This window comes from Camellia sinensis, chromosome 13 (assembly GCF_055761805.1).
Source record: "Camellia sinensis isolate YWXY chromosome 13, ASM5576180v1, whole genome shotgun sequence".
Lineage (NCBI taxonomy): Eukaryota > Viridiplantae > Streptophyta > Magnoliopsida > Ericales > Theaceae > Camellia > Camellia sinensis.
The window spans coordinates 66,968,595-66,986,248 of record NC_138973.1 but is presented as its reverse complement, the minus strand read 5'-3'; the positions used below and the strand labels follow the sequence as shown (position 1 = coordinate 66,986,248).

The 17,654-nt window shown below is 32.8% G+C and overlaps 1 protein-coding gene and 1 long non-coding RNA gene across 2 annotated transcripts; both read left to right on the top strand.

Annotated features, from left to right (window-relative positions):
* The first annotated feature begins 595 nt into the window (after positions 1 to 595).
* Positions 596 to 10,559, top strand: LOC114322359 (Glucose-methanol-choline (GMC) oxidoreductase family protein). Its single transcript, XM_028269645.2, has 5 exons — positions 596 to 1,014; positions 3,815 to 4,456; positions 7,582 to 7,979; positions 8,814 to 9,379; positions 10,307 to 10,559. The coding sequence occupies exons 1-5, from the start codon at positions 918 to 920 to the stop codon at positions 10,359 to 10,361; spliced, it is 1,758 nt and encodes a 585-aa protein (XP_028125446.1). The 5' UTR covers positions 596 to 917; the 3' UTR covers positions 10,362 to 10,559.
* Positions 10,560 to 11,495: 936 nt separating this feature from the next.
* LOC145806195 (uncharacterized) lies at positions 11,496 to 16,260 on the top strand. The gene is made up of 3 exons (XR_014348944.1): positions 11,496 to 12,751; positions 15,689 to 15,929; positions 16,121 to 16,260. It is a non-coding gene; the product is annotated as an uncharacterized LOC145806195 (long non-coding RNA).
* The last annotated feature ends 1,394 nt before the right edge of the window (positions 16,261 to 17,654 follow it).

Below are 17,654 nucleotides of genomic sequence, written 5' to 3'. Positions count from 1 at the left end.
CTGCCTAAAACACTATAAGCGGAAGCTGCAGTAAACAAGCCCTGTTTGGTAGGGCTTATTTCCAGCTTATTTTAGTTTTTAGCTTAATTTAAGCTATTTTGATGTATTTGGTTCAGCTTAACAATATAGCTTATAACTTTTTGTAAGTTAAAAATCAACTTATTCTTTGAGTGGGGGAGGAGAAATTTAATTTATAAGTAAAAAATCAGCTTATGTTTATAGTTATAAGCTATAAGCTGTTAAGGTATAAGCTATAATCACTTTCTCACAGTTCTACCAAACGGGGCCACAATCTGATATAAATTCTCAAATTAAAATTAGGGAAAAGTTAGGGATCATGAAAAAAATTTCATGAAAATGATCATGAAAAATTTATGATCTTTGGATTACCTTGATTAGTGTGTGGTGTTTTATTCTAAGTGTAATTCAAGGGTCACAAAACTTTCATGATTATTTTCATAAAAGATTTTTCATAATACCTAACAGTATTATTAAAATAAATTATAATCACTCCTATAATTCACACCAAACCACCCCATAACCAGTTTAGTTGGAGTTTGATAGGCTTTAAATTCGGCGGAGGACAAGCTACCAGGCTGCTGTAATGGGCTTATCACATTTTCTGCATTTCTTGAATCTTTGTGTTGTTTTTGTTGTTGTTGTTATTTGTAGCCTAAACCCTATCAAAGCGATAGAGAAAGAGACATAGAAAGAGAGACAGAGAGGAATCTTTATACTCTCAGAACTTATTGCCGCCAAGATCGCTGCCCTCCTTCCTACCTCATATCTTATATATATTCATAGATTTTGTCGGTTTTGGTTTGTGAAATTATTTCAAAACTAAAACACTCCCTCATTTATACATTTATATAGAGATAGAGAGAGTGAGAGAGGTCGGCATCTTGTAGAGTTATTGCATGATGATGATGGATTTTGGACGGTGGAGATTACTTGGTGCTGTTATTGCTGGAATTCTCTTCCTCCATTACTCTAGCTTCTGTTCTGCAGCACAAGGTACTAAAATCTTTCTCGGTTTTTCTTTGCATGGATTAATCTCATGTTTTGTTGTGTCCTTCACTTCTCTCTCTCTCTCATTAGTCTTTGAACAGAAATGTCGGCATGAAAAACCAGAAGTAAAATGCTTTCTGTGCTTGTACACAAGATTTATGGATAACTTTGGTTTGGCCCCCAAATGGCAGCCATGAAAGCAAGCTTTTGAGGAATTGCTGATCACGGGCTTGCTTTCTTGTCCAATTTTGGTTATTTAACTTTCATGGTCACTTTGCTTCCAACCTAAGAGGAAAGTTGCAACCAAAGACTGAAGTCACTGACATATGATACTAGTGAAATTCAATTAATTATAGGGTTACTATAAAATATTTGATGTATACATGAAATTGTAAACAATTGATAGTAGACAAATGTGATCATTTGTAGTGTTATTTTTGTTTTTATTTTTATTTTGGAAAACACTATACCATATACATGTTATTACATATTTTTGTGGTGTATTACGTATTTTTGTGGTAAATGTTATATATTTTTTTAGTAAGAGTTACGACAATTTATGATTAAGAATAAAATTACGTATTGTTATAGTAATGTTACGTATTTTGTGGTATTGTGATACAGTTTGTGGTTAGAAAATATTTGAATATAAAAATGTATAACATTACCACAAAAATGTGTAACACTACTCATTTCTCAACCACAATTTGTTGTAACTCCTGTTAGAAAAATATGTTATATTTACTACTTAAATACGTAACACACTACAAAAATATATAACATAGTGCATAGAATACATATTAATCCATCGTCAATATAAAAAATATTAAATAGTTGAGATTCATTTCAAGTGAGAGTTGCACTATATAGTATTAAATCTAGACACATCAATATTTTGAGTAAATTAACTTTTTTTTTTTTGAGGGGAGGGGGGGGGGGGGGGTTTCTAATTTGTCCGTAATTTTCCTTTGGAGGTTTGAGCTATAATTTCTTATATGAAAAGATCATGCCCTAGTAATTGAGCTGCTAAATTAATTGATTCTTTTTGTTTATATAATTTGGATTTTAACTTTTAACCCCATCAAGGATTAATAAAGTGATGTGAAACTAACATTTTTTAATTAAAACCTATTTTGATGAATATATCTTATTTTTAAAATGAAAAAAATAAAATAAAATGTATAACTGAAACTTTGCATAAAATAGGGGTCAGTGTCTTGCACCTGCCACTTAAGTTTGAATTTAAAAATGTTGTTCAACTAACTCATTAATTGAAAGACATTTAAGTCTTCAACTCCCGCTTTGAAGTTTTTGTTGCACACCTCTATGCCTTGCTGATTTGCAAAAAAAAAAAAAAAAAAAAAAAAATACTATATGCATTAATTAGTATATTAACTAGTATATCAATTGATGATGTGTCATAATTTTAAAAATTTTTGGTATTTATAATGTAATTAATAAGTTGGGTCAATAATAATATCATAACTAGTACTGGAACACTAGTTAGTACACTAATTGGTATATGTAACACCACCGTTTACAAAAATAAATTTGTTGCCAATAAATTGCATTAATTTTCATATTTTATGGTAATTCACACAATGAACGTTACGTATGTATCTAACATCTAGATATTTTTGGTCCTAAATATATATATACATATATATATGCATGACGTATGTTGTGCATGTTCACATAGAATATTAGCAGCCCTCCTTTGGAGTTTAAAGTTGGGGAAAAAACGCTTTAAGAGTTAAAATGAAAAAAATAAATAGAAATTAAAGGCTAAGAAGAAAAAATGCTGAAATTTAGGCTACTTTTGGAAACAATTTTTAGCCACTTTTTTGACTTGTAGTAAAAGTCAAAAGTTAATTTTTTTAACTTTTTTTTTTCTTTTGAAAAGTTGGTTTTTAACTAATGACGAAGTTATAATTTTACTCCTCATGAGTCAAAATGTACTATAGGAGTGAAGTTGTAAATATTTTAAATTAAATGGGGATAATTTGATTATTTTATTATGATTTGACATCATAAACAAAAATTAATTAAAAAAGTCAAAAGTAACTTTTTACCAACTTCTCAAATCATTTATTTAAAAAAATAAAAAATTTAATTAAAAGTTAAAAAATCACTTTTTACCATATTACCAAAATAGGCCATGGGATAAAAGAATAATTTACCCAAATTTGTAATACTACCCGAATTGTACACATGCCCTATTTACCTTGAAAAATTCAAAGAGCGCATGATGTCACTAATTTTTCTTTTCCTTGTGAATAATTTCATGTGACGGCCATTCACAATAACATAAAACAGCCAAAATAAGGGGGAAAAAAAAATGTATCGGGAAACCAACAAAATATAGAATAGATATTAACTGAAAATTTATTAAATTTTTCATGTGATATTTTTTATATGATATTTATTACAATTATTTAAATAGATCATATTTTGTCTCTCATATATTTAATAAATGTAAATCATCATATCTTGCTTAGTGATTGGTTTGAAATATTACATAAACAATGATTAAATTATTTAATATTTTTGGAGTAAGTTCTATTAGTGCATCAAATAAATAGTTATTGATTTAAACCGTGAGATTTGTTATTGTTACTTTTGTGTTAAGGTTTTAGAAAAAAAAAGTATTAAATGGTAGTATGTAAATGAAATGAGGCATTACACCAAGAGAATTTGAATAATTTCTCCATGACATATTGTTTCATAGTACCCACATTAATTAGATAATGAAAGTGAGTTAATATTAATTATTAGACTAATCTCTCTCTCTCTCTCTCTCTCTTAGCTCCAACCTACACCTTCATGCATCAAGCAACCACAGCTCCTTCAAAATCATTCTACGACTACATCATAATCGGCGGCGGCACCGCCGGCTGCCCATTAGGCGCCACACTCTCCCAAAACTCGACCGTCCTGGTCCTCGAACGCGGCGACTCTCCCTACGGCGACCCCAATATCACCAACCTCTCAGCATTCGGCAATTCCCTCTCCGACCTCTCTCCCACCTCCCCATCCCAGCGCTTCATTTCCGAAGACGGCGTAATCAACGCCCGAGGCAGAGTCCTGGGCGGAGGCAGCTGCCTGAATGCAGGCTTCTACACACGCGCCGCCACGGAGTACGTGAGGGCGGCGGGGTGGGACGAGAGGTTGGTGAAGGAGTCGTACGAGTGGGTGGAGAAGGTGGTGGCGTATGAGCCGCCGGTGAGGGAGTGGCAGTCGGCGGTGAGAGCTGGACTTGTGGAAAGTGGGGTTGTACCGTACAATGGATTTACGTATGATCATTTGTATGGGACTAAGGTTGGTGGGACTATATTTGATAAGGAAGGGAGGCGACACACCTCGGCTGATTTGTTGGAGAATGCCAATCCTGATGGCCTCATTGTTCTTCTTCGTGCTACTGTTCATAAGATATTGTTTCGAACTAGAGGTACGTACGTGTTTGTTTTGTTTTATAAACTCATGCAGTGATATTCAACTTTGGCAAATGTCTCGTAGCTCAAATTTTGTGGCTTAAATGGCCAAAACGACGTCGTTTTGGCTATTTTTATGTTGTTATGTACTTAAAACGACGTCGTTTTCGCCATTTGAGCCACTTTTGAGCCACAAAATTTGAGTTACGTAGCATTGTCGTTCAACTTTGTGTAAGTTTGGCTATATATTAGCAAAATAGTTAAAAAAAGCAAAAAATCAATTCTTCTCATATCTTATATTAGATGTAAAAAATTTAATTAAAATAGTTAGTTTTCAAAACAATCTTAATAGAATAATTACAAAAATTATGACAAATTATACTGATAGTCCACTCAATTATTATTTTGGTCATTGTAATTTTAATTTGTTCATTTTTTATTGTCTCAGTTTTAATTTGATCTAATTGATTATAATGGATAGCATTATTTTATAAAAAATGTGCATATAAATGACTTGCGTCATGCTTTTAGAAAAAAAAAATTTGTAAATTTGATTGATTCAATTAGTTAACATCATTTAACACAAAGCTCATTTTTCATATAATTTTTTTTTAATGGCGTTATCAATTGAATTAAATTAATACAAATTTAAAATCAATAGTTAAATTCGAGTCAATTGAAAGTGTGAGAACCAAAATAATAATATACATATATATATACATATAGAAATTACTGGTATAATTTGTCCATAAATTTAAGTGCATATGATTTTGATAGATGACAAATGGTGAATTTCATTTACGAGACCTACCTTGTCTACATACAAATCCATCCCTTAATGTCACATTTGTATCTCATTGTATAAAATTCATCTCCATTCCTTACACAATTGAGTGTTGTACGAGTTTTTCACATAAATGTTTTGTAAGCTTACAAACAAAATTTTTATACAAAAAATAACATATTAATCCATTTAAAGTCAAAATATCTATTATGACTCATAATTTAAAAAATAACATAGTCTCATCATTCTTAATAAAATCTTTATGCAAAAATTCTTGTTATTAGTACTAGTATTTTTTTTAAGGGCTGGCTTCCCTCCATACCGTGATCGGACTGGAGGGTCTTGCTGGGCCCATGGGGGCCTATCACAGATCCCATTTTGGTAATCTGAATCGTTCAATGTGTAAAACTTATCTAGTACTATATGTCAATAAAAATCAATTTGATCGGATATCGATAGCTACATGATCAAATCAGTTTGTATAAAAAAAAATGAACGGTAAAAAAATAAACAGTTGACAGAAATATAATCCGATAAGATAACTATCAATATTTGATCAATGTAATTTTTTACAAATATATAGTACTCGACGAGTTCTACACACTGAACAATTCGGATTATCAATTAAAAAACGCGTGATAGACACCCATGGGTCCCGCCCTTTCTTTTTTTTACGATGCTTAGTTCCTTCTAGGGGCGGTGCTCATGGGTTTGGAACACCTACATACCTTCCCCTTTTTTTCAATTTTTTTTTAATCTTTAGTGATTTTTTTTTATTTTTTATAAATTATATCTAAATTGGTACTTTTTTGGTCCATCTTGTGTAGACAAATTTTAAAAATAATAATATTTTGAATTTTTTTTAAAACTTTGAAAAATAAAAAATAAGCTAAAAACCCACTACTTATTTATTTATTTTTATCTTTTTTGGATTTTTTAAAAATGTTTTAATCTTCTGGCATAGTTGAATTTAGAGATTGAAAACTTTTTAAAAAATATTAAGAAAAATTCACTAAACACGAACATAAACACAAAGAAAAAACAGAAAAAAAAAAAAAAAACACCAAACACACTGAGTGGAATTTTTCAACTATCACCTGTTAAAACTTATCGAAACTTCGAAATGCCAATCTAGTTAGAAATTAATCAGTACGTGTGGTTTTAGTTTTTTGAAAATTAAAATTTTATTTTTTGTATTTTTAGTGAATATTTTTAAAATTTTAAATATTTTTTTTAATATTTTTTTTAGATGCATTTTACTTAAATGTATCTAAATAGTAAAATATTTGTGAAAAAATATTTTAAAAAATTAATAAATACACAAAAATATAAAAAATGTACTGAATCTTTATTTATTTATTTATTTTGGTATTTAATGAAATTTTTTTAAAAAAAATTCACAAATATTATATTTTTTAAGTGTATTTATGTTACTTTTGTCTAAAAGTTAAAAAAATTAATTAAAATATTAAAAAAAATTCAGTGAAAAAAAAAATTATGAAAAACAAAGAAGTAAAATTTTCTAAAAAAACATAAATTCTCAAAAGTGAAACCAAACTGATGAGTGAAAGATTTTTGAGGCCCACACCATTTACTCAGGCATGCTCGAGAGATATGGAGCGGCGGAAAAACTAAACTAACCAAAATATTCAGGAATTTAATCAGAAGTATTGATAGTTATGGGATTCACATTTAAAATAAATTTTAATTATTTGATACTTTTTTTTTTTTTTTATGAATATTTTTTCTTCACGCCTAACAATTACTAAAACTCTTGTATATTTTAGTGATTCCTAATAGAGGGGAGTGAATTTGTTTCCACAGAAAAATACACAAAATACTCAATACTTTGTGTTTTTCTGTTATTCGATCATATGTATCTAATTTTTCTCAATTCATTTCCAAGATCAACCTTGCTCTCTCTATTGGGTATTTTAATTAAATGATTTCTCAGTATTATTAATTCTCATTATTATTTTCCAACAATAAGTACGTGAATTAAATTATTAATTTTAGGCACATCCTATTTTCCAAGCATTTTTCAAGCCACCCTTACTCCTGAACTTTTTCCTATTATTTTTTTAAAATATTGAATATTAGTGGAAATAAATGAAAGTAATTGCAAATCATTCCTATTTTCATTTTTTCCCCCAATGATTTGCAATTTCTTCTTGTTTTTGTCTAGCTTTACTAGAAACACAAGATTTTTACAGAATGAAATACACTCGTAAAATAAAGATGTGCAACAATATATAAGTGTGATTCGCATATAGGGTCTAACTTTTGTCTTACATTTGTATCATATTCCGTAAAAATTTCATTTTTTTTTTAATTAGTTAAACAATTACCAATAAACAGGGAAATCAAGGCCAGTAGCTCACGGAGTGACCTTCCGAGACGCATCAGGGGTAAAACACAAAGCATACTTAAAGAGAGGATCCAAGAATGAGATAATTGTAACAGCAGGTGCACTGGGAACCCCACAACTTATGATGCTGAGTGGAGTGGGCCCAGCAGATCACCTCAAGGCCCATAACATATCTGTGGTGCTGGACCAGCCCATGGTGGGCCAGGGCATGTCTGATAACCCAATGAATGCCATATTCATACCCTCTCCCATTCCTGTGGAGATATCACTGATACAAGTGGTGGGGATCACTCACCTTGGAACCTACATTGAGGCTGCTAGTGGCGAAAACTTTGGGGGTCAAGGTCCCCCTCCTCCTCCTAGAGACTATGGGATGTTCTCTCCTAAGGTAACCTCACCTTATACTTATTTTGGGGCAATTTTTTGTCCAGCATAAATCAGAAGTAGCTCAATTATTAAGTTAATAGCTTAAGATTCACAATAAAATTTTAATTATTTATTTATTTTTTATTTTTTATATTGAGAAAATTCTCAACTTTTCAAAGATTTAGTTAGATAAGGTTTTATTTTGATATTTAATCAAAAGTTTTCAAAATCTTGGGCCGCTACTAGTTGTAAGTTGTTTAAATTTGAAATAAAAACTATTGAGCTTTAAAACTGTTCATCTTTATATATTTATCTCTCAAGCCAATATCAAACTAGTTTTAATTGAGTTAATTACGCATCAAAATCCGAACCTTTTTTTAATGCTTATAATCGAGTCAAGTTTAGTGGTAATATATTTAGGGTTAATTGTTTATATAATGAGTTGATTTCAAATAAACTTGAAACGAGCTGAGTAAATAGCTTAGTTCGTTGTAAAACTTCACTCAATATATGAATACATGTAAATTATAAGGTCTTTTCAGTACAATTTTTTTTTTTTTTGGGTACAAAAAAAGAGAGTACCTAAGTTACGCCAGCTTTCAGTTCCAGACTAAAACCTCGCTTTAAGTACAATGTAAGAGCGCCATCCAAGAAACTACAAAATGTTGAACACAAGTCAAAACGATTTTTGGCCTACACATTCCGCTGAACCAAACCGCTGTTGGCTTAGTACAACGTTTTGCAAATTAAAAGATTCTTCTTTTCAAGTTATTTAAATTATTTTTCCTCCCATAGGTTAATTCAACTTCTCAATAATTAACTTGTAACTCTCTCTAACATGGACATATGTTTGCAGATAGGCCAACTCTCAACAGTGCCACCCAAACAAAGAACACAAGCAGCCATAGACAAAGCTGTGGAAACCATGAGCACTCTCAACCAAGCAGCTTTCCAAGGGGGATTCATACTAGAAAAAGTCATGGGACCCCTCTCCACCGGCCACCTCGAGCTCCGAACTCGCAACCCCAAAGATAACCCATCGGTCACTTTCAACTACTTCAAAGAGCCCGAGGACCTGCGCAGATGCGTAGAGGGGATCAGAACCATCGAGAGGATCATCGAATCAAAGTCATTCTCGAAATTCAGATACGAAAACATTCCGGTGCAAGCTCTCCTGAACATGACACTGAGCTTTCCGGTGAACTTGTTGCCGAAGCACAGTAATGCATCGATGTCGCTGGAACAGTTTTGCAAGGACACAGTGATGACAATATGGCATTATCATGGAGGTTGTCAAGTGGGGATGGTGGTGGATCGTGATTATAAGGTTCTTGGTGTGGATGCACTGCGAGTTATTGATGGTTCTACTTTTAATAACTCTCCTGGCACTAATCCTCAAGCTACTGTCATGATGCTTGGCAGGTAATTCTGGTAATTTTAGTGCTGGTAGGAATACAGAAATTGACATAGAATTGGACACAAAACGCATAAATTGATAGAATTTTATGATGTTTGTTGGCAAGGCCCAATTTAAGAAAATTTTTGCTAGGCACACATAAATCAAACACAAAATATATATATATATATGAATGAATAAAATTTTACAGAATTTATTAGTGAGACCAACTTCTAAAAATTCTTGCCCATCCGTATATATTACGTGTCCGGTTTTGTTACTTGTTTTTTGTTTTGTGTTCCTCAACTTAATTTTTTATGAGCATGGATTCTCTCTAGTCAAATCTAATCTAGACTGGAGAGTGTTATCCGGACCCCTAAAGCCTATTAGGGGTCTCACTTTGATGTTCCGGCTTGTTCATTTTGTATGGCTCCATATATATATATATATATATATATATCACTATAAAAAAATAAAAAAATAAAAAGATCAAAACATATAATTTTATCATGTTTGTCTGTAGAAAAACAAGACGGTTTTTCTAAATCATTTTTATTGTCTATTTTTTAAAGATAAATACAATAAAATCATAAGATTGAAATCTTTGGATCAATCCAAGTTTTTTTTCATGAATCAATTAGATCATCGAAATTGATCCCATAATAGTGAAGTCCACTTGCTTAAACAACACCTTTCAGTCCATTATGTGGAATGGAGACAAACCCAACATTTTAAGAAATTCTTGTCCATCAATATATTTTGTGTGTTTGGTTTTGTGTTTTTTATATAGACGTGATTAGCAATCTTTTGCATTACAAAAAGTCTACTTGCACATAAATAAAATACATAAAGGTTCTCATATGAGATGTTTCCTCTTGTCTCTGTTCCATGAAATCTTTAGAATTAATGTGCTTAATTATCACTGATAAGTACTATGTTTGTAAATGGTGCAGGTACATGGGAGTTAGGATACTAAGTGAGAGGCTTGCAAGTGAGGAATCAAAGTGATATATCTCACTGTGGCTTTCTATTTTATTGTTCATGTCATATATTAGGTGGATTTCAAGTGACAAATTATTTGGGGTGAGAATACTCTGTGGGTGTGGATCGCATTATTTTCACCAATTATACTATTTTTGAAGCATATCGCTTGATATGCTCATAAAATATGGAATAAAATATGGAATAACTGCTCGTTTCTAGTAATTGAAAGTCTAGGGTTTATTTTGTTTGAGATGAGCAATCAATATCAAATATAATGTGGTAGTTCCAGAATAGTGATTAATTGCTGCTCCTATGACTCCTATCTAGGAAGGACATGGAACAAAAATAGTGTGAAAGAATTTTGACTCATTCAAACTTCATAGGAGTCAAGTTATCGAGTCCTGTGTTCAAGATAGAATCATAAAGCAAAGACTGCCAAGTGGCACATCAACACAATTATCATTTCTATGTCCCAATTCTTTTGTCCATATGAAAAGAATGAAAACTAATATTGAATATAAGTATTCACTAGAATAAAATACACATGCTTAATGTACTTACAGTAATACAAGTAAGCTGAATTTACGATTTAAGAATTAGAAGGCTTTTTAACAGAGAGCCAATTGATAATATGATGTGAGGTGATTCAAACATATATATATATATATATATTAGGTTAGGAATGACTCAAATGAAGCATGTTTGGTAAGGATGACATGAAGAATGTTTTCCAAAACCAGATTGAATGTAATTTCATCTTATTTCCGAACAGAGTTCTCCCCCCCCCCCCCTTTTACAACAAAACCATTCATTATTCATAATGGCAAGCAATAAGTAGAAACCAAAGCAGACTTATTATTTGCTTCAAACAAAACCAGATAAGGTGATACATATTGTGATACCCAAACAAAACCTTGAAGTACAACTTAGCCAAGCAACATCACCCTTTAAAATTCTGCACATTGCATTTTCAAAAACCATAACAATACCACACACACACACACACACACACACAAAAGAGGGAAAAAATGGTGACAAAATTTTAGTTCTCCAAGAAATTCAACTTGAGGATTATCCATTGACGTGTCTTTCCTTTTTGTTTTCTTCTTGGTTTTTTTTATTGTTCCAAGCGCCCCCCCCCCCCCCCCCCCCCACTTTTCCAAGTGGATATAAATATCTTAGTCCCATTACTTGGAGATAACTAAGATAGAGAGTATCCAGAAATATATATGAAAGGCAAGCAAGGTTGCAGATAATTTTAGTTTCTGCGAATCAAGAAATTATTCATTGCCCCCGAAGTATTGCTCCACCCTATTTATGTTTAGACATGTGTCCAGTTGTCTCTCCCAAAGGAGACAAACAAGCAGTGGGACTCACTGTTTCAACCAATTAATAGTTTGGTTGAAGCACTACCTAGATTTGCCCCTTGGGGCAATGAATATTTTCTCCTGCGAATCATTTTGATTGGACAACTGCATTGTCATTGATGGGTTGTTCTAGATATTCAAATGCCTCAAGCCAAACAACATAAAGCAAATCAAATATCAGAAGAATATAATGTTGGATATACCTCACTAGACGGCAAACAAACCGAGTCTAATCAATTACAAAATTATTTAAATTTAACTTGAAAATTTAACAAGACAAAACAATCTCAAACCAAATTTTAAGGAATTGAATATGTATCAAGCTTGACTAGTGTTATTATATTTGTAATGGATATAAACTTATCGAGTCGAGTAATAGATTGTTAAAGTAACTTAAAATTTTTTTTAAAAAATAGACCAGCAAATTGTTAACGAGTTGGCACAAGTTGAATTCAGATAATTTAATTCATTCACAAGGGTAGTGAAGACCAAAATTCTGCTTCCACCTTGTACAAGCAAAAGAAGGCATCTCCTTTGAATTGCTTTATATCCTTCTTCTCTCTCCACCTCTAAAACATTCTTAGGCCGAAATCATGGTAAGGAACTTTTCATGAAAAAGGAGGCATTACATGGAATGTCTAAAAAAGCAAGCATCAAAGGATATCCATGGCATAACCCTATGGCACTAATGGCATATCCTATTTTCTTCAACGGTTTATTCCATTGCTACTACGGCCATTAATGACAAGTAGCCTATATAGCTCCAGACAGGCCCGCCAACATAATCCAGAGGTACTTCAAACTTCAAAAATGTGAGCCTCTAGTGCAGCGACACGACAACATGACAAGGTTTTAGTAAGCGAACCAGTTATAGGGCAACGATCTGGAGGCAGCTAACAGAGAGTTATGGTGCAAATCATAACTTATCTGTATTAATCTTCGGTAAGCTGCCAAAGGAGAGTTGCCCTACGACTGCTTCAGCTTAACATCTACACAATGTAATATGTTCTATACACCAAGGGCCGGTGCTTGCATTTTGTGCACAAGGTATGGTTATAAAACCAGAGTGTGTTTCTTGCATTTCTTTTTATGATTATTTATTAGATTATAAAACCAAAGTGTGCTACAACAACTACAAGGACTGAACATTTATGCAAGTGAAAGCATATTATATTAATTAATATTTATGGATGTTGGTGCACTATTTATCTTCTGTGATTGATGATGGCAGACATGTTTTAAATCTCAGCCGGTATATATCAACATTTTAGACTCTTGATCAATAATCAATATAACTGTTTCTTCAATATTGATATTTATCCCGTGCTATTGTTTAAATTATAATACCAAGTGGCATATGGTCAGAGTCAATCTCAAGTCTCAACATTTAACTTTGAATTTGTCTTTTATTTTTCTTGCACTATGCATGCATAAGAAACTATACATCAGCTAGACATACTTGCTGGTTTTAAATCCACCAATGTAATAGGTTTATTAACTATGTCAGTCCAAAAGTTGATAGTTTAAGATGATATGAACCATTACCATCCTTTTGTTTGTTCATACCATGTTTTAACCCCTATACTTCAATCATGCTTTTGTTCCTATCATCTTTTTTTCCTTCCTATACTTCAATCATCCTTTTGTTTGTTCATATCATCTCTCTCTCTCTCTCTCTCTCTCTCTCTCTCTCTCTCTCTCATTTGCATGAAATTTTTAAAATAAACAGTTAAAATCACAGGGAAATTGGAGGTAAAATTCAAACAATTCAAATCACAGTGGGTTAAAGTAAATTTTCTTGTATAATTAGACAAGGGAAAAGACAATTATAAGCCTCCCAATTTTTTGAATAATGGGACCTACTAAATTAATAAAATGATAAACAAAATATCTTAAGATCATGTGATCATAGTGTCGCATCAGCCGGGGTATTTGTGCGCTAAATAGTTCAGACCCTCAATTTCTTTGATTTAGTCTCACGAGTGCAATATGAAATATAGATAACAGTTCAAATACGGTAATTTTTATAGAAGATCTATTTTATTACAAAACCTTTGTCAGAAATGGACTACATCACCAGATCTCAGAGTCGCCACCTAATATTTTGAAAAAATTAGGAAACCCGTGACTCGTGGCAAAGCCACTATTCATCGTAACGAATGATGCTTGGTTCGGAATGTTGGTATGAGAGGGGAATGTCATTAATTGAGCACCCACGCTCACTCGATCAAAAATCGGACTCTACTAAACCATGATATGAATTTTATTTACTTCATATGTTCATATTCTGGTTTATTTAATAAATCCTAAAATTTACTGTATGAAGCATATAAGTATATACCATGTCATTCATTTTGGAGCAACTTGATTTTCATGCATTTTAAAAAAGTTTTGAAAATGTACAACACAATGAAATTGAGTTTACAAATATGAAAATCAATATTATTCCAAATTAAGTGACACAATCTCTATCCACCAACATTCATAAAGTTATATCAAATAAACAAATAGTCTTATGATAGAATGCTAAACATAGAACGGAAAATACACACAAGCGGGATGCTAAATCATAAAAACTTACATATTTACCGACGTCCCGTGAACAGTTACGGAACAAAGTTAGAAAAACATGCATGATCTTATATACAAAATCCTAATACAATTCACTCGTGAGATGCGACTAAATATTCGACTTCTAATATATGATATGTGAATCATCTCAAGAATATAAGGTAATGCACATAATTAATTGATTAAATCCATAGATACAAACTTAACCAAATCAAGATGCATGAAACATAGATGCAAAGCATGTATATGATGAACAACAAAATATGATTTTTATGTACAAATAAAGAAAGCAAGTAAAAGAATGGGATAGAAATAAGTAGGGCAATGAATTATTATAATACCGAATATTTACAACACTAAATAAAAGACATGAGGTAGAAATTATTACACAAAATCAAATATAATAATAATAATAATAATAATAATAATACTAATAATAATTATATAACATAGACAATAATAATAATAATAAATATATACACATATTTAAGAGAAGTGTGTGTGGTGGTTTCATATTATTATTATGGTATCATAGTATAATAATAAGGGGAATTTTTTTAACGGTCCCTGGTATTAAGTTTTTACAGCATAAAGGACACTCAATATTTTCATAATATCTAAGGTCCCTCAAGTTAATCCAAAGAAAATTGATCCAAAGAAAATTGGTCCAGAGAAATTTCTCTCCAGAGAAATTCTAGATTTATCTCCAGAGAAATTTTGAAATTCTCTGACTTCAAAATGTGTTTTAACCAAATTTCTCTGACTTCGGAATGTGTTTTAACCAAATTTCTCTGACTTCGGAATTTATCAAATGTGTTTTTAACCAAATTTCTCTAACGATGCTCTTTCTCATGATATCAAATGTGTTTTCATAATGTGTTTTAACCAAATTTCTCTGAAGATGTTGAAAGAAGTTTTGGCAAAGCGCAACAGTGAATTGCAAGCTTCCAGGAGTATTTGGCAATGGAACTGAATTTTCTCTGGGTTTAGAATTTTCTCTGGATTGAGAATTTCTCTAGTAATTTAGCTCACAGAACGTCTATTTTGATTATTATTTTTTATTTGAACTGAATTTTCTCTGGGTTAAGAATTTTTTCTAGGTTGAGAATTTCTCTGGAGAATTTTCTCTAGGTTGAGAATTTCTCTGGAGAAAATTCAGTTCAAATGAAAAAAAATAATCGAAATAGATGTTCAAAATAAAGAGAGAGAAAGCTCCCCTCGGTAACAATGGTGTTCTGTTATCTCCTTCTCCTCATCCATGAGTGAGATTGAGCATGTGAGTTTGTTCTTTCGTAGGTTCATCTTCTCACTTTTGAAGTTTTAGACCCAATTAAGAGGCAGAGAGATAGAGTTCTGCTTGGTTTTGCTTGCTTTGAGTTTTGTTGGTGTTGTAATGGTGTTACCATTTTTTAGGGTGCTCTGGGCTGTGTCTGGAGGTATCTTCCAAGCAGCTGCCATATCACTCCAGTTATGAGGTGCCGCTGGTATTTGTGTGGAGGATATTGTAGGTCTGGACAATGGCCGAGATTAGTCCATCTTTGTTCCAAGGCCGAAGTTATACACGTCTGAGGTGGTCTGTTGCTCTTCTTGCGCTGTGATGTGAAGAGTGGAACTAAGCAGACAAATTGTTCGCAAAGTTCATACGTTGTTACTTGTAAGTGGATTCTCTTGTGTCTATCATCAATCAAGCATATATATATATATATGTATGTATGTATGTATGTATGTATGTATGTATGTATGTTACATTTATCCTTGATTCTGCAAAATTTAGGGTTCAAAAGTCTTCAAATTTGAGTTCTAAATCTATCTCAGGTTCTATATCAATTTGTTTATCACTTGCAGGCAAGGTTTTGTAAGAGATTGATTGAGAATGGCAACTGAACCCAAGGCAGCAACTGAAGAGTCAAAAATCGACCTATTCGAAGACAAATTTCTCTCATATATATTTAGGGACCTTAGACATCAAAAAATAATGTTGTGGATTTCTTCCATTATGAAAAGTGAGAGAGGGACCTTAGACTAATTTTCCCTAATAATAATACTATACAACATAATATAATTAATATATTATTTATATTAAAAATAAAGAAACTACATATTCAAAACAACAAAAAAATACAAGAAAATAAATAAATAAATAAAAAAGAGGGCTGCTAAATGCCCCTACCTTTCTTCTTAGGACCCCCCACTTCTTTAAACCCCCACCACCAAAATTGCTACCTTCGTCATTTTTCTTTATACCCCTACCGTAATCCCAAATATATCCTCACCTTAAAAATTTTTCATTTTTCAACCGGCAACCTTAGCCTCAACTTCGGCGACCCTTTCGACAGCACTCAGCCCAATTTTTTTTCATTTTTCTAAACCTCCATCACTATCTTCATTTTCCTCACCAGAAAGACCTCTGGAAAAAATCCCAGATTCATCACCCAGAATATCCAATGTTTCTAATAAAAAATCTGAAACTACCACTACCATTGTCAATCAGTTGGTTTGCAAGAAGAATTCTAGATCCCATCACTGTCTTCATTGTCCTCCCTGGAAAGATCTTTGGGGAAAACCCAACATTCACCAACTAGAATATCAAATGTTTCGAACCCATATCTGGAAACACTTCAAACCCCCATCCCTCATTGGCAGTCAACCATCCTCACCCTGATAGTTAACCATGGCGACGTAGTGACGACGTGGCATTCCTCGTTTGTGCTTTCGCTCAGGATCTGGGTTTGCATTCTTAGCGCCGATTACAAGTTGGTCTGTCGGTGGGAGGGTGGTCGTCGGTAGGTTGGTCCGTTGTCGGCTTCAATGTGTTGACGGAGGTTACTGTAGCACGCCCGCGTGGGCCTCGCTACTACAGTTTGGACTCGATTTTGTTACGGTTCTAAATCTGAACCAAAGAGTCCAAATCCGGCAAATCGTTTTGAGAAAACAGATTTTGAAAGAAGTGCCAAACATGGACTGCTTTGCCAGATACAGAGTCGCCACCTAAATATTTTATTAAGGGGGAATTTAGGAAATCCTGACTCGGTGCCAAAGGCCACGTGTCCGTCATCACCAAAGTTGCCTCGGCTCGGGAGCTTGGGTACGATCGGGGAAGGTCAGCTATGAGCACCCCCTCTCGCCCGGTCCGAAGACCGGCCTCTACTAACCATGATATTCTGTTTTGAAAACGTTTATGTGTTCTTAAACCGGTTATTAGCCTAGAATTACTATGTTGTGCGCGCAGCAAACAAGTATAGACCAAATCGCCCAAATTGGAACAAAACATTTCATGTTTGTTTTGAAAATGGTTTGCTACTCGCAAGTAGGCTAAAATGCGGATTTTGCCACCCTCAAGTGGGCTTTTAGAAAAGATGATTTTGCCACTATCTAGTGG

Coding starts and splice junctions, on each gene's coding strand:
- LOC114322359 (XM_028269645.2), top strand. CDS start 918: ATGATGATGATGGATTTTGGACGGTGGAGATTACTTGGTGCTGTTATT. Junction 1,015..3,814: donor CTTCTGTTCTGCAGCACAAG/GTACTAAAATCT, acceptor TCTCTCTCTTAG/CTCCAACCTACACCTTCATG. Junction 9,380..10,306: donor ACTGTCATGATGCTTGGCAG/GTAATTCTGGTA, acceptor TAAATGGTGCAG/GTACATGGGAGTTAGGATAC.